Below are 19050 nucleotides of genomic sequence, written 5' to 3'. Positions count from 1 at the left end.
GAGGCAATGCTTAAAGCCCCCATGTGGGCGTATGCGCAGGTTTACAAAGTCCTGCAACTCCACAGGTTGTTCTTGTAGATAATCTCGGTGGATTATCGAGCTATTCTCTGGTTCTACATCTATACAGTCAAGCTCGACTGTCTTTCACCGCCAATGCGATATCGATTGGAAGAAAGAAAAGCTGGAAGAGTAGATGTCGAGCAGAGAAAGAGTTGAGCTGCGGTGAACGCGTCGCGCTCTTCCAGGTGAACCTGGCTTCAATTTCCTTTCTAGAAGACCTATGCTTCTCCTAGAGCGGTCAATCCTTCTTATAAGTGGAACAATAAGCAAACAAATCTCTACTGTGCAAATTGAAACTCACCCCACAGCACATTTGATGCCGTCACTTCTTTTAAAGCAACAAATCACTACTGTTAATAGATGGTTCCAAATATGTATATATATAAAAAAAAACCTCCAACAGTTCTGTGGCAATAATTAATAGTTTGCCAAGAAAAGGAACCTGTTCAGTTGATAATTTCGACCTGGGGTGCCTGACACAAGTTGGATTTAATTGATGGTTTCTCAAAACAGCGTGCTGATTCCACACTAAAGTTTAAAAATGAGCGATATGAAGTTTTTTTTTCAATTTTTGAACCACTATTATCAAATAACATTTTCCTATCAATTCAAGAGGATATCCTATGTACTTATCAATATTGTGTAATTATTCTTAAAATTTTGCGAGTGCAACTCTGACGCAGAACAAAACATAGACAAAGCATCAGAACTAACAAGTAATGAGAAGCTAATTATGAATTAGGGTCACGACACAGGAAAGTAGGGCGCAATTAGCGAACATCCTCATTGAAACCCACTGGAACCAGCCCATTCATATTAAGTGGTTCAATGTTTGATGAAGGAAATCTTCAAAGGTCTTACAGAGAAAAATTCCATACAGCACTGACAATAAAGATTTTATTGAGAAATCATTGGAAATAAATAGATTTCATGAGAGACCAAGTGCTATTCATGTAGGGTGCTTGAGAAAGCGAGTGAAATTGGTCGAATTTTATCCGGAAACACTGAGAAGTCGGAGACGACTGCTTCGCAAACTAGTTGAAGAAGGCAAACAAAAACGTAAAAACGTTAATTCGATTGATTTTGTTGGTAACCGGATCATCCTGTGCACTTAAGTTTTGCACTCAAAAGAATTTCTGCTTAATTTGGAAGTTAAAATTTGAAAAATCGATATAGCCAAAACTAGTGGAGTGAATTGTTGTAGCAAAATCTGGCATATATTGCTGATACATATGTTGAATCAGATGTTTGAAATTTTTTGTAAAACTTGATATGGAAAGTCATACAAACAAACAACATCAAAAATTCATATTTAAGTATCCAGAAAGTGGTGATAAACGGTTCTGCATATAAAAACGGGAAAAACGACATCCGAGGAACTTTAAATTGCTCCCAAAAGAGGTGGCCATCTCTGAGGACGAGTTCTCATCCGTATCCACAAGGTTGCATAAAATACACGAAACATCTGTGTTGAGCCTAGCAACACGACTATATCCAACTGATGCGCTTTAGCTAGCACCCACTCTGCCCAAAGCGGTGCGGTCACAGTCTCGCCGACTCAACATAAGTAGGCAGAATGTCAAGCGTTTGAAACTATGTCATTTAAAAAACATCCAAGAATTCTCCTTGATCCTTGCGTCAAAAGGATAAAGGATAAAGTCTCGGGCTTATCAACCCACTTGGGATGCGCTGCCAACGCGTTTTACTGCAATTCGTAAGGTTGAAGTTTCTTGGAACGCGTGTTGGGCTATACAATGACTTGCGGGGGCTAGCTGATGATCAAATCAGGGTTTTCGTCCTCCAAGACAAGTCTGGTACCAACTTATCGACCCCGAAGAAATAAAGTCTTGGTTTGCACTAGGGCGGTTTGAACCCTCGACCGCGTGGCTACAACGGGCCTCTAACCGACTGCGCAACTCCCTCCCGTCTGTATCAATTAGGAAGTGAAATTCCTATTTCAAAAAATTCAGAACAGTACAACCACTAGTTATTATGGAGATTCCCAGACTTATCGTAAGTATGGATATATAAAATAAATTAAACAAACGAGAAATCCTATGATAGAAGAGAAACCTTCAGGGGAGGATTTAATAAAATAATTTTGAGTAGTTATTATACGTTTTGCAATGCATAGAATTTTTTCTTCGAACATAATGAAAGTGAACTAGAAGAATGGTATTGTCCTCTGAAAATCCAGAACCAAGGAATAGAGCCAAAAATTCCCGAAAGTGTGTAGTCAGGCATTGAAATGCTACCGAGAAAAGCTATAACAATGCACGAAAAAAAAATTGAGTAAACAAGTTTGTTCGGTGAAGTCGGGCTGCTCAAAGACTAACCGGGAACTTGACACTGAGCAAATGTTACAGTAACTCAATGACAGGTGAAAAAAGGAGGTCAAGCTATGGAGGTCTGAGTTTTCGCATGACATTTGTCTACAGGAACTAGAACATCGCATGTTGTTTGAACAGACAGCTTTGTGAATCCACACGTGTGTGTCTATAATGGTAGCGAGTGTATGGATTTAGTTACAAACAAAACACGGCAGGTGCAATTGCACACCTTTCGCAGAAATATCTGCTAGAGACCTATGGACTTCTCTCATAATTGCTTTTAGATCAAGGATCAGCGCTGAGATAGGAAAACACGTCAGTTGCAAAGCGAATGAATGAAAACCTTGTTTGTTCCTTGTTTGTTGAAAAACCTTATCCGTTGAATGCAGTGTTTGACAATTAGTCACGTTTCTCCTGCTCTAGGGTTATAAAAATGTAATTTCCAAAAAAAAAATGACAAGACATGTGGGGCGGAATGGAAATAGATTATTTCGTAAATTCTAAATTGAATTGTACATTCTCGAAAAATTTTGAGTAAATAGAAGACATTAGCAAATAATTTCCTGAAGAAAAAACCAGCGATCTATTTAGTTCATGAGAAAATCGTCATTTAAAACCGAAAAGAAGGTTACTGCGTTTGAATTACACGTCTGTACATTGTCCTATTCAAAACAATGTAGCAAGAATACGCACAATACGAATAATAGAACAGAAAATCTTCACTAAGCAGGCAACTACATAACTCAGTCCTTATATTTTAGCAGAATAACAGAAAATATCAACAAACAAAAATAAAACATATTCCCGACCCGACAGAAGAATCACTTTTCAAAGCATTTTTTGAGATTTTTTGATTCAAAAGTTCATTTCGATTCGGTACATTTCTGTTTCACCGCAAATGTATTTATTGTTGATTTGTCATCTGCTTAAATTCTTCTCATTCCAAGCTTTCACCCGAGCTTTGAAGTCTTTTTCTGTCTGACTGCAAAAGGTTGTGCTGATCTAATTCATTTAGAGACCAAAGTGATAATAGTAAGGAAAAATTGTCCTAATGATCTAAAGTTGGTCTAAATCTAATCTATATAAAGTTAAATCTAAAGTTCTTAATTAATTGAAGTTTCAAGACCATCTGCTGGTTTTCCATCGAAAATTCTGGGCATTCACCAAATAATGTGTATGTACTTTTGTATGTATTTAGTAACAACATTACTTCATAAAGTTGTTTTATAACTCCCTTATTAGCAGCGATTCTGCGAGGAAAAGTGGCAGACGTTAACCACATATGTTGTGTTCATACGCAGAAAAAAAAAGAAACAAAAACAGTGTCAAACAAAACATGATGGAAACGTACCACAAACTATGTACCTAGGTTCTAAAATTGACATATTGTAAGGATACACCAAACATACAACAGAAAGATGAAAAATTTTCAAACAAATGCCACGAATCAGACCAGTTAGCGACGAGAAATCAAACAAGTGTGATTCAACGAAATGATTCAAAACGTTAAGCACTCCACAACGATGTGTGCGACCTACCTGTCCGTAGATTTCTTTTTAGTGTAAAACCAGTCAAATGAGTAACTGGGAACGCAAAAAACATAAAGGAGTGTATGTTCAATGTTCGAGTTATCCAAAGACAATAGGCACGGAACTGAAACAACTAAAACTTGCTGTATTTTCAGGGAAGACATCAGGAATTTCCGAGATTTCCTTGATAACATAAAAACAGTAGGTGAATGACCTTTTTTGAAAAGTTTCAAAGCTTTCTAGGACAACATCTAAGACCTCTAGGACTTTTTTGTGTCAACTACAGTTTACCCAAAACTTTCTAGCCGTAGTTGTCTTAGAAAAAGTCTACAAGAAATTCGAATTTGAAAGTTTGGAAAAAATTTTAACGAAAAATACTTCCTGTTTTGAAGCAATACTGAATGATGAAATGTGATTTAATTTAAAAAAAAAAGTTTCGTCACAAGCATAAAATACGGAAGACCGACATATCTTCACCTTAAACTAAAGCCTTCCGAGTCTCTTGGGACCCACAGAACTCAAGCCATCAATTAGAAAAAAGCAATTTTCAGAGATAAGATTTCATAGTATTTCATTGTTCACATCTAGAAATACAATGACAACAAATTACACTGATTTTTCACCACGGCATGGATCGCTATAGCGGAGTAATAGCGGGAGAGATCACGGGAGATCACTGACCCCGAAATCGATGTCAGTCGGCTGGTAAACGCTGCCAAATGTATCCTTTATGTAGAAAGACTTCAGAAATCCCATGACTGATTTTTTTGTTTGGTGAAAATCACCCGATATTTGTGTTCTCGGTTCTTTTATGAGAAGAAATCTGACATCATCGTCCGTTTTCAAAACTACAAAAAAAGTACAACATTTCCTTTTTTTTAAAAAATCGGCCGGACATAAGAATAAAACTTTCATAGGAACGCGAATGTGAATATGGATCAATATAGAACAGAATATTCAATAAAATCGATTCAGATAGATTCATAGATCGCTAGGAATGATCATCGTTTTATGGCCAACATAAAACACGGTGGTTACGATTACGAATCTGAGGAGCAAAATGCGGCACTTAATACGAACTGTAACATCTCTCGATATGACAAGTGAATTGTCTCTATTAGTGACGAGTCAAGGTTACTGTAGGTGATAAATGGGGTAATCGACACTTGGAATCAAGCCCTGTGGATGATACCGGGGAGGAAATACTCGCTGGCGACCATATAAGGTGTTATCGAGGCCACCACAACCGATCGATAAAATTGCGGACGCCCAGCCTCTACCATTGAGGCTTAGCGGTACGAGGAACGGTACGCGCAACAATTTGTGTTGCTACGTAAGAGAAACGATGACGTCTGCCCTTGATGACGTCATCACGGATGGTGTGCAAATACGAAAGTGACATGCATTTATTTACAAATAACAACCCACAATCTCGATTTCATACTTTGATTTTTAATTACAGTGATCAATTCTTTTAATAACAATGCTTAGAATACAAATGCATAGCAGTTGATCCCATTTCGCCACCGTTCACAGAATTCCGCTCCATCGGTCACGGTAAAAACAGCTCTGCTAGGTGAACACAACACGACCGTTTCTCTACCGTAGTGTGTTTGTAATGATTGACGTATACGCTCACGAGATTCGATGATTGACGGTGACATGCTCTGAAATCCAGGAATTCTCCAGAGATCTTGTAAAATTCGCCTTCAAAGAGATGAATTCTATCTTTTCGAAAGGAGATTTATCGCTCGGTATCTATCCATCGTGATAGGAACTGGTTCCCAGCGGCTTCCTACCTGTTCCATAATGCTCCCAACTGCATCACTGGTGCACTCTTCACTGTGCGCTGCATTTACGAGAACTGCCCTGAAATGCATGCAATTTCTCATTTATATCGCTTTTAGAATTTTTAGAATGTATAGAGTTGTCCATCAAATAATACATTTATCATTAAGTTGGTCAAAATCGAGAGACCAAATTGATTGAGGAAATTCTCCTTTAAAAATCCCTGTGTTTATACTTCGATTGACCGTTGAGATTTCTATCAGTATTCGCGAAAGCTCGTAGAGCACCACTATCAGCAAGTGACTCCACACACAAAACTGCATTTAGGGGTCGGCTGCTTGCAGTGATTCCAGGAGAGATGAGCGGAACCACCCGGTCTCCATAATCTACGACCCCGTATACGGATACTCCACCTGAAATCCGTACCACACCAGATTCGTGGTACGCTGCCTTTAACCGGTCTTGTGCTCGTTTTGGAGTTGATTTCCGAATTAAAGATTTATACAGTGTTTTTCGAGTAGTTTTTGTTTTTTTGCAGAGATACTTAACAACTCCGTGTCCTGTTCACATACTGCAACGTCTGAAATTTCTCGGAATCAGTTTTCTAGTAGCATGTCGCTTTTTTCTGCCACAGCGAGAAAAAAATCTCGTCGAATGATGATTAAAGGCATCACCCCACGATTCTGGGGTGGTGCGGGTTTCAGGTGGGTTATACACCTACACGGAGTCGTAGATAATGAAGAGAAGGGTGATTCCGTCTATTTCTTCCTAATTGCAGTAAAAAACGGCCCGGAAGATACGGCTTCAAGCGTTCTGGCGCGCTATTTTCTACAACGATTTCGATTGGAGCGCGCCAGCCTTGTGCACGCGCCGCATCTTCCGAGCCGTTTTTTTACGGCAATTAGGGAGATTGGATGGAATCACCCTTCTCCCCATAATCTACGACCCCGTATAGGCATAACCCACCTGACACCCGTACCATCTCAGATTCGAGGGGTGTTGCCTTTAAACCGCAGAAGCTGAATGATTGGAATTTTTTCTTGTAGAAGGTTTTACCAGATTGTGTCATTAATACTTTCTGTCATGGCATACTGGTCAGGTTTGGAAAGAAAATGAAACGGATGTTAATTATGACTCGACCTAATATTAGCGACTAATAACGATTCAGAACAAGTTCTTGACTCAATCACTCGTCTCATAATCGAATCTTAACCCTAACAATGTTCTGAAAGCTCTACCATACCTTCTTCGCCTGTGCTTATAAGGATAACCTTGCGGATATACAGGTGGTGGTGGACCACCGTAACCACCTCCTTGGTAACCGCCACCGTACGGCGCTACTGGAGCAGAACCAGCGATCGACTGCGACTGTGAAAGACTTGTGGCGGAGGCGGTGGCCGCGGCAGCACACGGTGGTGGAGCACAAACACATGTTGGATAGTGTGGACCAAGTCCATTAAGCAGATCAAAGAAAATCGACGAGACAACAGATGGCCGGGTAAGCACCACTATCTTAAAACGACACTTTCAGACGTACATATTCGTGGATACATAGAAAAAGAACTAACCAGAAAGAAACCTGCTGTTGTCATTGCCGCTTCCCGATGAGAGCGGCAAGAAACGAGAAGCAGAAGCTGTTGTGAACCTCTTTATACTATTGCTAGTGTTGTTGTTGTTGTTTATGCATGTGAACTTTTTCATTTGGCGAGTTGCACCTCGTCATTTATATATGGGAAACTAGAAATAAAACGAGTTCTGCCACGGGGAACTTTCGCACTCCTCTTTCTGGAGACGTCCGCATTCCACCTATTCGGGTAAAGTCCGCGCATATGCATAGAGTTCATTTCTAGACGAAAACTTTCACTTTTGTTAGGAAAACTTTCGAAAAAAAACTTTTCTATTTGACTGCCCGTTTGCTGCAACGGAATTTGCCACAAACACACGAAGTATTTCGTTGTATATATGTTTTCTTGACTGAATGTGAATCATCATTTGTTTTCAAAGCAAAAAAAACCAGTTTCTTACAACTACCTACGTAGTAGTGGTGTTCAAGCTACCGCCGATTTGACCTTGCGTGCTCGCAAGTTGATCTTTTGAGTGGTAGACTCAGTTTCAATTGAAGACGACTACGAGAAAGCGAACTGCCGAAAGCAAATGTAATTATAGTTACCAAAAATACTAAAAAAATTCTGTCAAAAAGAACGATTATTGCAGAATGGGTAAAAAAAAAGTGAAATGATCCGTGAAAGTGTGACAGTAGAGAGGTTCTGCTCTTTCGAATCTATACATTTAATAACAATAGGGAAATAGCTTGTAGCTCGAGGGCTATGCATACTTTCACGGTTGAAGCTGTGCGTAGTACCGTCACTTCTTTTGACTGCAAGGATCAATAAAATAGAGACAGTAAAACTTACTGGTGAATGTATTTTCTTGCGCACATGTTTTACCACATCATGACCATCTATTTCGAAGAGCTAATAAAGAAAAAGCGTTCTGCATATAATGAATAGAAAAATGCGTAGAAGGAAAAAAAAAACTCTTCTAGAAGAAATCTAAACTCAAAGCGTGAACCAACGGCGGGTCACGTGGTCATCAAATATGTTAATGATGTGCTCTACTAGGTGTGAAACTTAATTTCTCTCTGTGTACTGACTTGTTGAAAATTACTCATATGTTGGAACTTTCAAAAAAAGTGCTGAAGGTGTCCTCAAATCATTTATCTTCTGGAGAAAACTTCCACGCGGTTTCAAGTTGTGGTGATCCTAAGAGGTGAATTTTGATCCGAACAACTCAGTAAAATTCGCCATGTTTGGCAGTCAGTATCATTACCAACTCATTTGCTCCCGGAATACGCGAAAGTTTCCGTATCTTCTCAAGTGTCGCATTTTTATGTCGTCTCTATCGTTTCTCTATCGTTCTCTATAATTCTCTCTATCGTTTTTCTTTACGTGTTTCATGTGTTCAATAATTCATGAAGACGTTTTAGCCCCATCAAGGTTTTCGAAAACGGAGTAAAAAAAAACTTTTTCGGGTTTTTTGCCGTTATTGAAGTAAAATATACATGATAATACATTGTGTTTCTGTGAGATTAGAAGAAACCAAAGGAAGCTGTGATACCATTTCCAAAGATCATACTTTCTTGTGTTCGCATCCATGAAGAATTTCCCTCCTTTTTCATAGCTTCCAATAATATGACAAATTTATTTAGGAATTTATTCGTCGTACGAGATCATTTTCTAATCGTTCTAATCTGTGAAGACGAATGCGTAGCACGTGAACTTCTCTCCTTTGACAGAACAGAAGTCAGCGCTGTTGGAGACGGTGAATTTGAAAGGATTCGAGGTGCAGAATACTGTCATTCTGCTGTCATCTTTCTTCTCGAGTTCAGCGGTAATCTTTGACCTTGTTTCGGTCTCGTCATCGGTCATTGCCTAGAAAAGGTGCATCTCAACCGGTTTTTTCCGCGACGAAATTTTGTTTAACACATGAACTTGTAAGAGAAATTATGGCGCTTTTCCATTGCTGCTATTAGCGCATTCAGGAAAGTCAACCGTCTCAACCCACCTTCTTGATGATCTCCTTGAGCTCATCGCTGTTGCACTCAACATCGCTGCTTGTTCCTTTTCGTTCATCAGCGCCTCTCAAAACAACACTCATAAACATTTCAGCAAACCTCAAAAAATAGGATATAAACTTACCTAGTGTACCTTCGTCTGTATCCTCCACCTGGGGCAGTAGCATAACCAGATGGTGGAGGAGGAGGCTGAGCATAGCCACCACCACCTGATGGGGGTACGTAAGGTGGAGGCTGTGGTGGGGAGGCGTAGCTCTGTGGTGGTGGAACGTATGGTCGCGGGGGAGGAATATATGGTCGTGGCGCAGGCATCATCGGTGGTGACTGTTGCGGAGGAGGAATATAAGGCTGTGGCTGCGGCTGTGGAGGAATGTATGGTTGTGGCTGCGGTTGAGGAGCTGGTGGATAACCACCGCATGGTGATGGTGGCGGTGGTGGTGGTGGTGGCGGTGGAGGCGGTGGTGGTGGAGGCATTGGAGGCGCCGCTGCAGCACAGCATGCACCACCGCCACCACCTCCCATTCCACCCATGCCTAAGCCTCCACCGAGTCCTCCTAGCAGGTCCCACAGGAACGCTGAGCTCAGAGGTACAAGCGAGAGCAGTACGAGCCAAATCCGCATGTCTGAAACGAGACAATTTCTCGAACGTATAAAAAAGTAAGAATAAGAAGTGAATTTAGGCGAGTTTTCCTCGCAAGGTCGAACTGCTAAGTCCAGTCCCAGCAAAAAAGGAATGCGGTAAGCTAAACATGGCACAGGCAAAGTCGTACCAACTGATCATACTGCAGGCCTTATATACCGTAGTCAGTACTCCGATAATTTGTCAACGACGTGACGAAAAGGTAACAGGTTTGTGTCCACCAAGCTAACCTTCGGTTAGCTAACAAAAGATACTCTTGTAGTAAAACTGGACCGCAAATGTTAGATTATGAGACTTTCGATTTTGCGTCGAAACCTTGACAAGCGCGCCGGCCGATGGTCTGCTAGCTACTGGTCGTTGCATTCGCTGCGTCTGATGGCGATAGCATAAGAAGCGTGCAGATTTTGAAAATTGGCGTGCAGCCAAATCTCCGTATCCCTTTCACATGTTTTGCCGTAAATACTCAAATTTTATGTGGTAATCTGCCGCATTCTTTAATCTTATAACTCTCGTAGTGAATTCACAACTTTACAACGTAGTTCAGAGTTTTTTAAATCGTTGAAACCGAAACCACTCAAGAAAATTTTGCATTCTGAGGCATTTCTCTGTAAACAATATGTACGTAGACTGAAGTTCAAAACGCTCCTTTGCCCTTCTCGCATAATAACATACACATATAGTGGGTATCAAATCCGTTCAACTTGTCGACGGCAACCGCTTTCTCTGCGGGACCCCGTTTGCTATGTCGTGCCCCAAGTAAAGGCGCGAAATAATAAAATAAATTTGAAAAAAATAAATACCGGCGAATAATCTATCGGAGTAACATAATACTAAGTAATCAGATTGTATTGTGACATAAAGTTCCTCAGCTATGATCGGGTTTTGTGAATAACGCAGCTCTTTAATATTACTCATTGCCCATGTCCCAGAGCATCAAGGACAGAACACAAGGAGCTCTGATTTGTGACGATCTCCTCAAATCTAGCTAAAGGATTTTTCTAGAAGCATTTAAGGAGTGTTACTTCTTGTAGTTTATTTATGTGTGGTCTAGTTATTTTTCACTCTTCTTAGCTTCATCCTATAGGAATAAAATCCTTGTAGAAGTTGATGGGGAAGTGGAAAGTTTTCTTTACTAGGAAGAATTCTGGCGCAGACGCATTGAATACTTATTATGAGAACATGAAGCGATGTCTTTTATGAAAAAAAACAAAAACATTTAATTGTTCTTTCGTACGTATTTGGTAGTTTTGTTTAGTCACTGTCTTCGTAACCGATCATAAATGCGAGTGAAATTTTCCGCTTAAAGGCATCGCGGGGGCATCTGAGGTGGTGCAGATTTCAGGTGGATTATTCTTATAGGGGATAGTAGATTATGGAGAGGAGGGTGATTCCGTCCATTTCTTTCTAATCGCAGTAAAAAAACTGCCCGGAAGATCCGGCGCCGCACAAGGCTGGCGCGCTCCAGTCGAACTCTTTGTAGAAAATAGTGCGCCAGAACGCCTGAAGCCGTATCTTCCGGGCCGTTTTTTACGCAATTAGGAAGAAACGGACGGAATCACCGTTCTCTCCATAATCTACTATCTCTTATAAGAATAATCCACCTGAAATCTGCACCACCTCAGATTCTTGGAGTGATGCCTTTAACGAGTAAATATGTAACATGACAAAAAGGATCATCGCAAATGCTCAGATTTGACATTATAGTACAGTAGTGCAGTCATAGTATTACATTGTAGTACTTTTCATGATATTTTAATCAAACGGTTATCACATCAGAAGATCACCCTCTACCGCACTTTTGATTGGCATAGCCAGGAAATTGTGCTGATCTTTTTTGTGGAGTCCTTACTAGTCTACTTCTGGTATAACTCTTGCTTTTACTATTTTTAATTCCAATTTATTACTTCTGCTTGTATGTTCTTTAAATTCTTTGAAGTGTAAATCCTTCTATAGTAGTTGTCGGATCGCAATATTGATGTGTTTTTGTGGGGTATGGACACGGTCACTTATGTTCATGTAAAGGTAGAATTTACGTTGATAACTCCAGACCATAGATTATAGATTCCTATGGATTTCAATTAGTTGACCTATATACATGAAATTAAAATTAGTTGGACAAGCCTATCAAATCCTTAGGAATTTATTCCCGAAGTGATAGTATGTAGCCTAGTCCCGTGTGACAAAAACGAGTTTTCCGGAACATTCTGTTTACCACCTGGGCTTGTTAGCACGTGTCAGCCTGATAATATCATGTCAGTACGTGTCGTCGTGCGGCTGTGCCAACACGCACACAAAAACCAACAAAAACCGTCCTCCAAGCGTGCTACCAGTTCATTTCGTGTTCGACAAAGTTCGGAATACTGTTGGGGGTAAGACCGGGGGTAACATAGTTGGGGGGTGGGGACGTCCAGTGGCGCCATTGTTTCTCAAACGCCTCTGACTTGATTCTCCCTCATGATTTAGCTTACATACCAAAGACCCTCAACGACTGATGTCTAGGTGTTGAGGGCCCGACTGCCTTATCTACTTTGAGGGATAAGGGCGCCACCGAGTGCCAGTACGAAGGATAGTCAGCAATATTTATTGGAGAGCTAACCGCCGGACACCTATCGATTTCCGATGCATGCAGCACTCGACAGAAGGTTGTGGCCCTAAAGAGGGCCGTTGGGTTAGTTAATATCGCATTTCCAACAAGCTATCTACTTGCTAGAGGTGTACTTGGTGACAGCCTTTGTCCCCTCGGACACAGCATGCTTAGCGAGCTCTCCGGGAAGAATCAGGCGCACAGCAGTTTGGATTTCACGAGAAGAGATCGTCGAACGCTTGTTGTAATGGGCAAGCCGTGACGCTTCAGCAGCAATACGCTCGAAAACGTCGTTCACGAAGGAATTCATGATCGACATCGCTCTCGACGACACACCGGTATCAGGATGGACTTGTTTCAGGACACGGTAGATGTAGACCGAGTAGCTCTCCTTCCGTCGGCTTCTCTTCTTCTTCTCCCCGGAACGGCTGGACTTCTGTGTCTTCGCGGACTTCTTCGCTCCCTTTGCAGACGGCTTCGGCGGCATAACGATGTAACCCGCAAGGCGATCAGCAATGGAGACACCTCCATTTGCGTCCCTCTTTATTGAGATGCTGCGAGGATGCTCCGCCCATTGCTTGGGGGCGGAGCGTCCGCGCGACATCTATTTAAGGGATCGTTGTGCGTTGAGCGCATATACGCGAGCGAGTTGGAGCAATGTCCGGACGTGGAAAGGGAGCCAAGGGAAAGAGCGGAGGCAAAGCGAAGTCAAGATCAGCGCGGGCTGGGTTGCAGTTCCCCGTTGGACGTCTGCATCGAAAGCTCCGCAAGGGAAACTACGCCGATCGTATCGGAGGAGGGGCACCTGTCTATCTGGCCGCTGTTCTGGAATATCTTGCTGCTGAGCTGCTCGAATTAGCTGGGAACGCCGCTCGTGACAACAAGAAGACCCGCATCAACCCTCGACATCTCCAGCTAGCTATCCGGAATGACGAGGAGTTGAACAGATTGCTGGCAGGTGTGACCATCACCCAAGGAGGAGTGCTGCCCAACATCCAGGCTGTTCTTTTGCCGAAGAAGACCGGCGCAGAGAAAGAATGAACGTGTCGCCCTCGTGTGATTAAACTGACCCAACGGCCCTCTTTAGGGCCACAAATGGTCTCGAGTGCTGCTTTCGTCTCGGTTAACTTACTGTGCGAATAAAGCGTTTGCTAACGAAACACAACTGAAGTTTTGTCATTGCTGCTTCTCTTCACTTGCGTAGGGGTTTGCGGTGCGCACCATCCCCTGAGAACGTACGTAGTTACACTAATTAGGTGCTTGGTTCGTACCCCATGAATTTGTTTACAGGATGAGTAGTCGATCATTGCAGTTTCTTCTATGGGAAAACAGTTACTCGAACTACAATTTAGTTTCTTTGCTCTTTAGCGTATCGAGTAGTTATCGTCCTTTCTTTTCTCATCTCCTACCACTACCTCATAACTCATAAAAAAAGTAGGTGAATGCTTAGAAGTAAAAAAAATAATGCTGATCCTTCTCAAAGCATCGGGCTTTACATTCGCAGGTGAGTTTTGCAGCATGATTTACAGCCATGAGTGGTGTGGATTCGCGGGAAACGAAGGTTGCGAGGATTACTGAGCGGACTGCAGTTTCATGAGAACGTTTAATAGCATTTGTTTAGCATATCTGTTTGGAAAAACTGATTTTCTATTCTTTTGCCATCTACACACATACACGAATTTTCACACCTGTATTGCTAGATTGAGGTTGTCTTGTTCATAAGAAGAATTTGAATAGAAAATGCACTTGACCATGTTTGAAATGTCGTTACAGCTAATTGTAAAAACTAAGTAAACTCTTAGAAACATAGTAGCTATATATTTCCAGCTCCAGAATACGTTTTACGTTGATACCTCATTCCTCAGACGTAAAAGCCGTCCGTAACCTTTTTCAAAAAACTGCACTGCACTTTTCATAAGACGACAAAGACAATTATTATAGTAAAAGTCATGAAATTCATGACCAACTTAAATGAATTTCCAAACGGATATTCGAAAATAGTGCAAAATTTGAAGATGCACACAAATCTTGTGGCCACATTGATGAAAACATTCATGTAGAAAGAAAACTAACTGCTAGCTTCGGAAAACGTCAAAAGCCTTCCTGAATGTGTGTGTTCTTCGAAAAGTTATTAAAACAAGTTCCTAGATACGTTGGGAACTGCTGTCCCACAGATACAAATCCACTTGTAAAAACCTACAAACTTTTGTTACTTATTTGTTATTCATTCTCAAAAATTTTGTTTATTTCATAGCTTAGCGTGTCTACTCTGCGATAAATAACATCCATTGTTTGTGCTTTCTCAGCATGCACACTTATTACCGCATACTCAATTCGCCAACTTTCTCTTGACTACGCGTTTGGGAGCAGATGGGCGCGTATAGCGAATACGCTCCGCCCACCCGAGGAAATCATATATGAGAGGCGCGTGCTCACCCGCTCTACGTTCACATCGAACACTCCAGCAATGGCTCGTACGAAGCAAACGGCACGTAAGTCCACCGGCGGGAAGGCTCCTCGCAAGCAGCTGGCGACGAAGGCCGCTCGGAAGTCAGCTCCAGCTACCGGAGGGGTGAAGAAGCCGCATCGCTATCGCCCGGGGACCGTCGCTCTTCGTGAGATTCGTCGTTACCAGAAGTCAACTGAGTTGCTGATTCGCAAACTGCCTTTCCAACGTCTCGTGCGTGAGATTGCGCAAGATTTCAAGACCGACCTGCGCTTCCAGTCGTCTGCGGTAATGGCCCTGCAGGAGGCGTCCGAAGCCTACTTGGTAGGGCTGTTCGAGGACACCAACCTTTGTGCGATCCACGCGAAGCGAGTGACCATCATGCCGAAGGACATCCAGTTGGCTCGTCGTGTCCGAGGGGAACGAGCGTGAGCGACCGCTTTATGCTAGCCTAATCTAACCCAACGGCCCTCTTTAGGGCCACAACTTTTCCGAGTACTTTGAGGATTTGGCCTTGTACGTTGTAATGAATTGTTTGTGTGGCCAGACTCAGCGGGATTTCGCAGCGAGTAATCTGTTTGGCCAGGGGTGCCGGCTGGCCCTGATATAATTTTAGTGGACTCATCGGTGCTGTTATTTTTGGAAGTGGATAACTAAGTCAATGGTCTCTCTAAGTCTTAAGAATTAGTTTTGGAGGATCTATGACATGTAAGCTAAGGCTGCTTATAGAAAAAAAGATAAAGGTTCCAGAAGGAGGATCGCTATTGAGTGCCCCCAGCCAACTAGACTTTACCGGCCTAGTTTCTGTAGGTCTATGAAGTCCCTGCCCGTGAGAGCTAGCACTGCAGAGCATTGTCGAAGGGACTACTTTCTTCTCTCCTTTTGTGTCCGGATACTTCAGGACATTTTCGCGGATTGTTCCACCTCTTCGTAAAAGGAGATTTGTGAAACCGACTGGCGGTAGGTGAAGTGTGAACAGTCGGTAGTAATCTTAAGAGATCCTTTCTTGAATTCTTCCTATCCCTAATATATCCCAGTGGAAAACGCGGTTTTTCCAGCGATTCCCGTTCTAGACTCTGTATATTTCTAGATTTTTTTTGCGCCCTTCATTTTAATAGTCTATGTGAAAACATTTTTACCCAGGGAATAGAGTATCAGAGTGGAACGCCTAGGCTTGACATTTGACAAACATAGAGCAACATAGACGACATCTGACAAACAATAGTAGAATAAATGTGCTCTATATCAAACTCCTCTAGAAAGGGCTCGAACTTGTGAAAATCTGGTCACTGGGTTTATTCACTGAAATTGAAGACTCACTATTGATTGAAATGTCTACCAAGTACGCTGTGTCTGAACTAGCATTAATTCAAACATTGAAGAGCCATTGAGTTCTAAAGAATCTTTGTGGCTTAATGTAGTACCTTCAGAAGCATCTCTATCCAGAATTACTGACAGCAATGCATGTATCATTAACAAGGCGTATAATGAGAACCAAAGACTCAAAAGTACATTCAGAACGCCGAAAAGCACGAAATCTTATTGTGTTCTTCAAACGTGAAACAGCCGCAAAAAATTAGGTGGTTTGTGGTTAAATAAATGAGTAGAAAATTTGTGCTACCTACAAAACCTCTGCCCACAAAATTAATTAATGGTTAGATAACAACAATTACATGCAAACGAAAGTATTCGCAAAGGTTTGTGGACCCAGATAGGGTCGTAAGGATACTCCACACCCACTTATTCGTGATAAGATCACAATTTCGTGATACAACAGCTTTAAGCGCATCGATGCAGCGTGTTCATCCCTCCTCTGCAACGGTGTCTCTGGGAAGGTGAACAGCATGGATATTGAACCCTGGCGGTTCAGCTCATCCTCAACCACTATTTACAAGCGGTTGAGGACGGCCAGAGTTGTTGGGAGCTGTCCTGTCATCGTAAAATATTTTCTCAGCCAGTTGAACCAGCAAAACATCAACGAACACTGCTCAAGTAGCCAGTTCTTCCCTCTTCGATGTGATCGGTGGAGTCTTCCTTGGAAAGTACGCATCTAACGGGTGACAGCGATACAGCTCGGATTGATTGCCACTTCGTTTTTTCTCCACTCCTCGTTCTATCTTTCTTTCCTCATCCACGCACCACAACGATCCAACAATGCGAGAAACACGCTCCGATGTCTTTGCGCTACCCACAAATCTTTATATAAAAGGTTATGTGGGGAGTCCACGCCCACAGCTAGGAGGTGGACCATACTCCTCGCTCCCCCACAAGGATGCGACCAATGAAAAGCGACTCAGTTGATGACGCATTTCCAATAGAAAAAGTCAGGGTGATTTTTGGTCTGTATTCGAGAAGAGGAGGTACAGAAACGAACATTTCAGGATCCTCTTCGGGATGCAGATCCCCAGAAAAGAACCCTCAATACGTGTAGCTGTGTCCGTGATCGCCCTGTCTGGTTCACCTTGGATGCCGTTTTTTAGTTGGTGGGTGTTGCTGCGCTGTCATCTTGTCAAGAAGCATTCCACCACCTCTGGTAAAGTCGATACCGAGAACAGCCTGACAGATCCGAGAGAACACACTGTCTCAGAGGGGGAGAAAGCGCAATCCTCAAAGTGAGTATCCGGGCTCTCGGTTCTTTATTAGCCGATCTGTTTTGTTGTTTGTGGGTCAGAGGTCGTCGTCGGTTTTGTTTTTGTGTGGATAGGTGTTGTTTGAGTAATCGATGAATTGTTGTAGTTACCTTTAGTATTGGATTTACCTTTGGATTGCAGACTAGGAAACTGACGATATCGGTGTCCCTGTGGGCAAATATAGGGTTCGGGGCGTAGATTTCGAGTACGAGTGGCGACGCTCTTCCTCCTAATCATTCTTTTTGAAACAAAAAAAACCACGACGTTTATTCCTACGAGATACATTAGAGCGCGCCACCATTGTACATGCGAGTGTAAATGAGCGAGCGATCTAAGATCAATGAGGTCTCCTCAGTGAACGGTTCAAGTAAAACCAATGAGTCGACTGCTGAGGGAACCGAAGCGTGGACATAGGTGTCACGTCCGAACGTCTTCAAGAACTAAGGCGGTTTCCATGCCGTTTTTTAGGGCAATCACGGGGAATCGAGCGTGGCACACCTTACTCCTAATCTACAACGCGAACTTCATACATTTCCACACATGCGTTTCCCCTACAAAAACCCCATCATCATCAATTTCGTGATATGCTGAGCTGAATCTCGTACAATCTCGCATCTTTGGCCGGCTGTGTTGACCTAAAAGCCATATCCTTGACTTCTTCGTGTGATTGAAGTAGGCGCTTGGCTTTTTGGACGTTTAAAGCGCCGCATGGATCTAGACCGAGTGTTTTTGTCATCGCTCGAATTCTAACTCTCAAGTCTGTTACGGATGTATCGTACTTGGCAAAATCCTCAGTATATATAATTTTGGTGTGGTTACCTATCTATAGGATTATGCTATTCCTGTCAGGTAGATTCTTGGCATCCAGTAGTTCCTTATAGTTTCCTCAACTAAGGAGAATCATACATCGGACTAGAGTATTAGAGTAGTGGAGGCTTGAGCTGGCTCCCGGAATATTTTGCATCATCGAGGACGAAAATTTTCGAGGAAAGGGAGTTCAGCTTCACAGAACTTCACAGGGACGGCAGCAAAGTTAAAGGTAAAGGGAACTGCAAGATTATTGAATAGTTAGTTCAGAACGTCCTCAAACGAATAAAAGTAGGAGTAGTCATCATAGTCAGGATCTGTGCCATAGTGGATAGCAAGTTTCGGATAATGGATCATAGAGGAAAGGGAGTTCAAACCTAACTAACTCTCTTTTCTCTTATCTGATTCATGGATGTGAGGTTTTCCATATATGTGCGTTTGCTTGCGTACTTACAGTGAGTAGAAACCTGAAACCATCCTCATAATCACCCAGCTGTGGTCTATGATCCTCAATAATTCGACATCAGTAGTGGAGTAAAACAAATAGTATGAATTTTCTTGAAAAATCAGTGAGATTTCTACCACGAATTTCGGCCACCAGTATTTTGAGAAAAGTAACCTTGTCCGTTCATTAAAATAAGCCGAACGTGCAAATACCAACG

At 42.2% G+C, this 19050-nt stretch overlaps 5 protein-coding genes across 5 annotated transcripts; 2 read left to right on the top strand and 3 right to left on the bottom strand.

Annotated features, from left to right (window-relative positions):
* Nucleotides 1–5406: 5406 nt before the first annotated feature.
* RB195_002737 (uncharacterized protein) lies at nt 5407–7299 on the bottom strand (the record flags this gene model as incomplete). Its single annotated transcript, XM_064200124.1, has 4 exons — nt 5407–5586; nt 5719–5788; nt 6951–7219; nt 7276–7299. 4 exons carry the CDS (start codon nt 7297–7299, stop codon nt 5407–5409), a joined length of 543 nt encoding a protein of 180 aa, XP_064056005.1.
* A 1653-nt stretch (nt 7300–8952) lies between these two features.
* Nucleotides 8953–9902, bottom strand: RB195_002736 (uncharacterized protein; the record flags this gene model as incomplete). The annotated part of the gene is made up of 3 exons (XM_013444408.2): nt 8953–9138; nt 9272–9347; nt 9406–9902. The coding sequence occupies 3 exons, from the start codon at nt 9900–9902 to the stop codon at nt 8953–8955; spliced, it is 759 nt and encodes a 252-aa protein (XP_013299862.2).
* A 2718-nt stretch (nt 9903–12620) lies between these two features.
* Nucleotides 12621–13109, bottom strand: RB195_002735 (uncharacterized protein; the record flags this gene model as incomplete). The annotated part of the gene is made up of 1 exon (XM_013444409.2): nt 12621–13109. One exon carries the CDS (start codon nt 13107–13109, stop codon nt 12621–12623), a length of 489 nt encoding a protein of 162 aa, XP_013299863.2.
* A 53-nt stretch (nt 13110–13162) lies between these two features.
* RB195_002734 (uncharacterized protein) lies at nt 13163–13546 on the top strand (the record flags this gene model as incomplete). Its single annotated transcript, XM_064200123.1, has 1 exon — nt 13163–13546. The coding sequence occupies one exon, from the start codon at nt 13163–13165 to the stop codon at nt 13544–13546; it is 384 nt and encodes a 127-aa protein (XP_064056004.1).
* A 1426-nt stretch (nt 13547–14972) lies between these two features.
* On the top strand, nt 14973–15383 carry RB195_002733 (uncharacterized protein; the record flags this gene model as incomplete). Its single annotated transcript, XM_013444410.2, has 1 exon — nt 14973–15383. One exon carries the CDS (start codon nt 14973–14975, stop codon nt 15381–15383), a length of 411 nt encoding a protein of 136 aa, XP_013299864.1.
* Between the last annotated feature and the right edge of the window lie 3667 nt (nt 15384–19050).

This window comes from Necator americanus, chromosome IV (assembly GCF_031761385.1).
Source record: "Necator americanus strain Aroian chromosome IV, whole genome shotgun sequence".
NCBI classification, from domain to species: Eukaryota; Metazoa; Nematoda; class Chromadorea; order Rhabditida; family Ancylostomatidae; genus Necator; species Necator americanus.
This window is presented reverse-complemented; position numbering and strand designations above follow the sequence as displayed.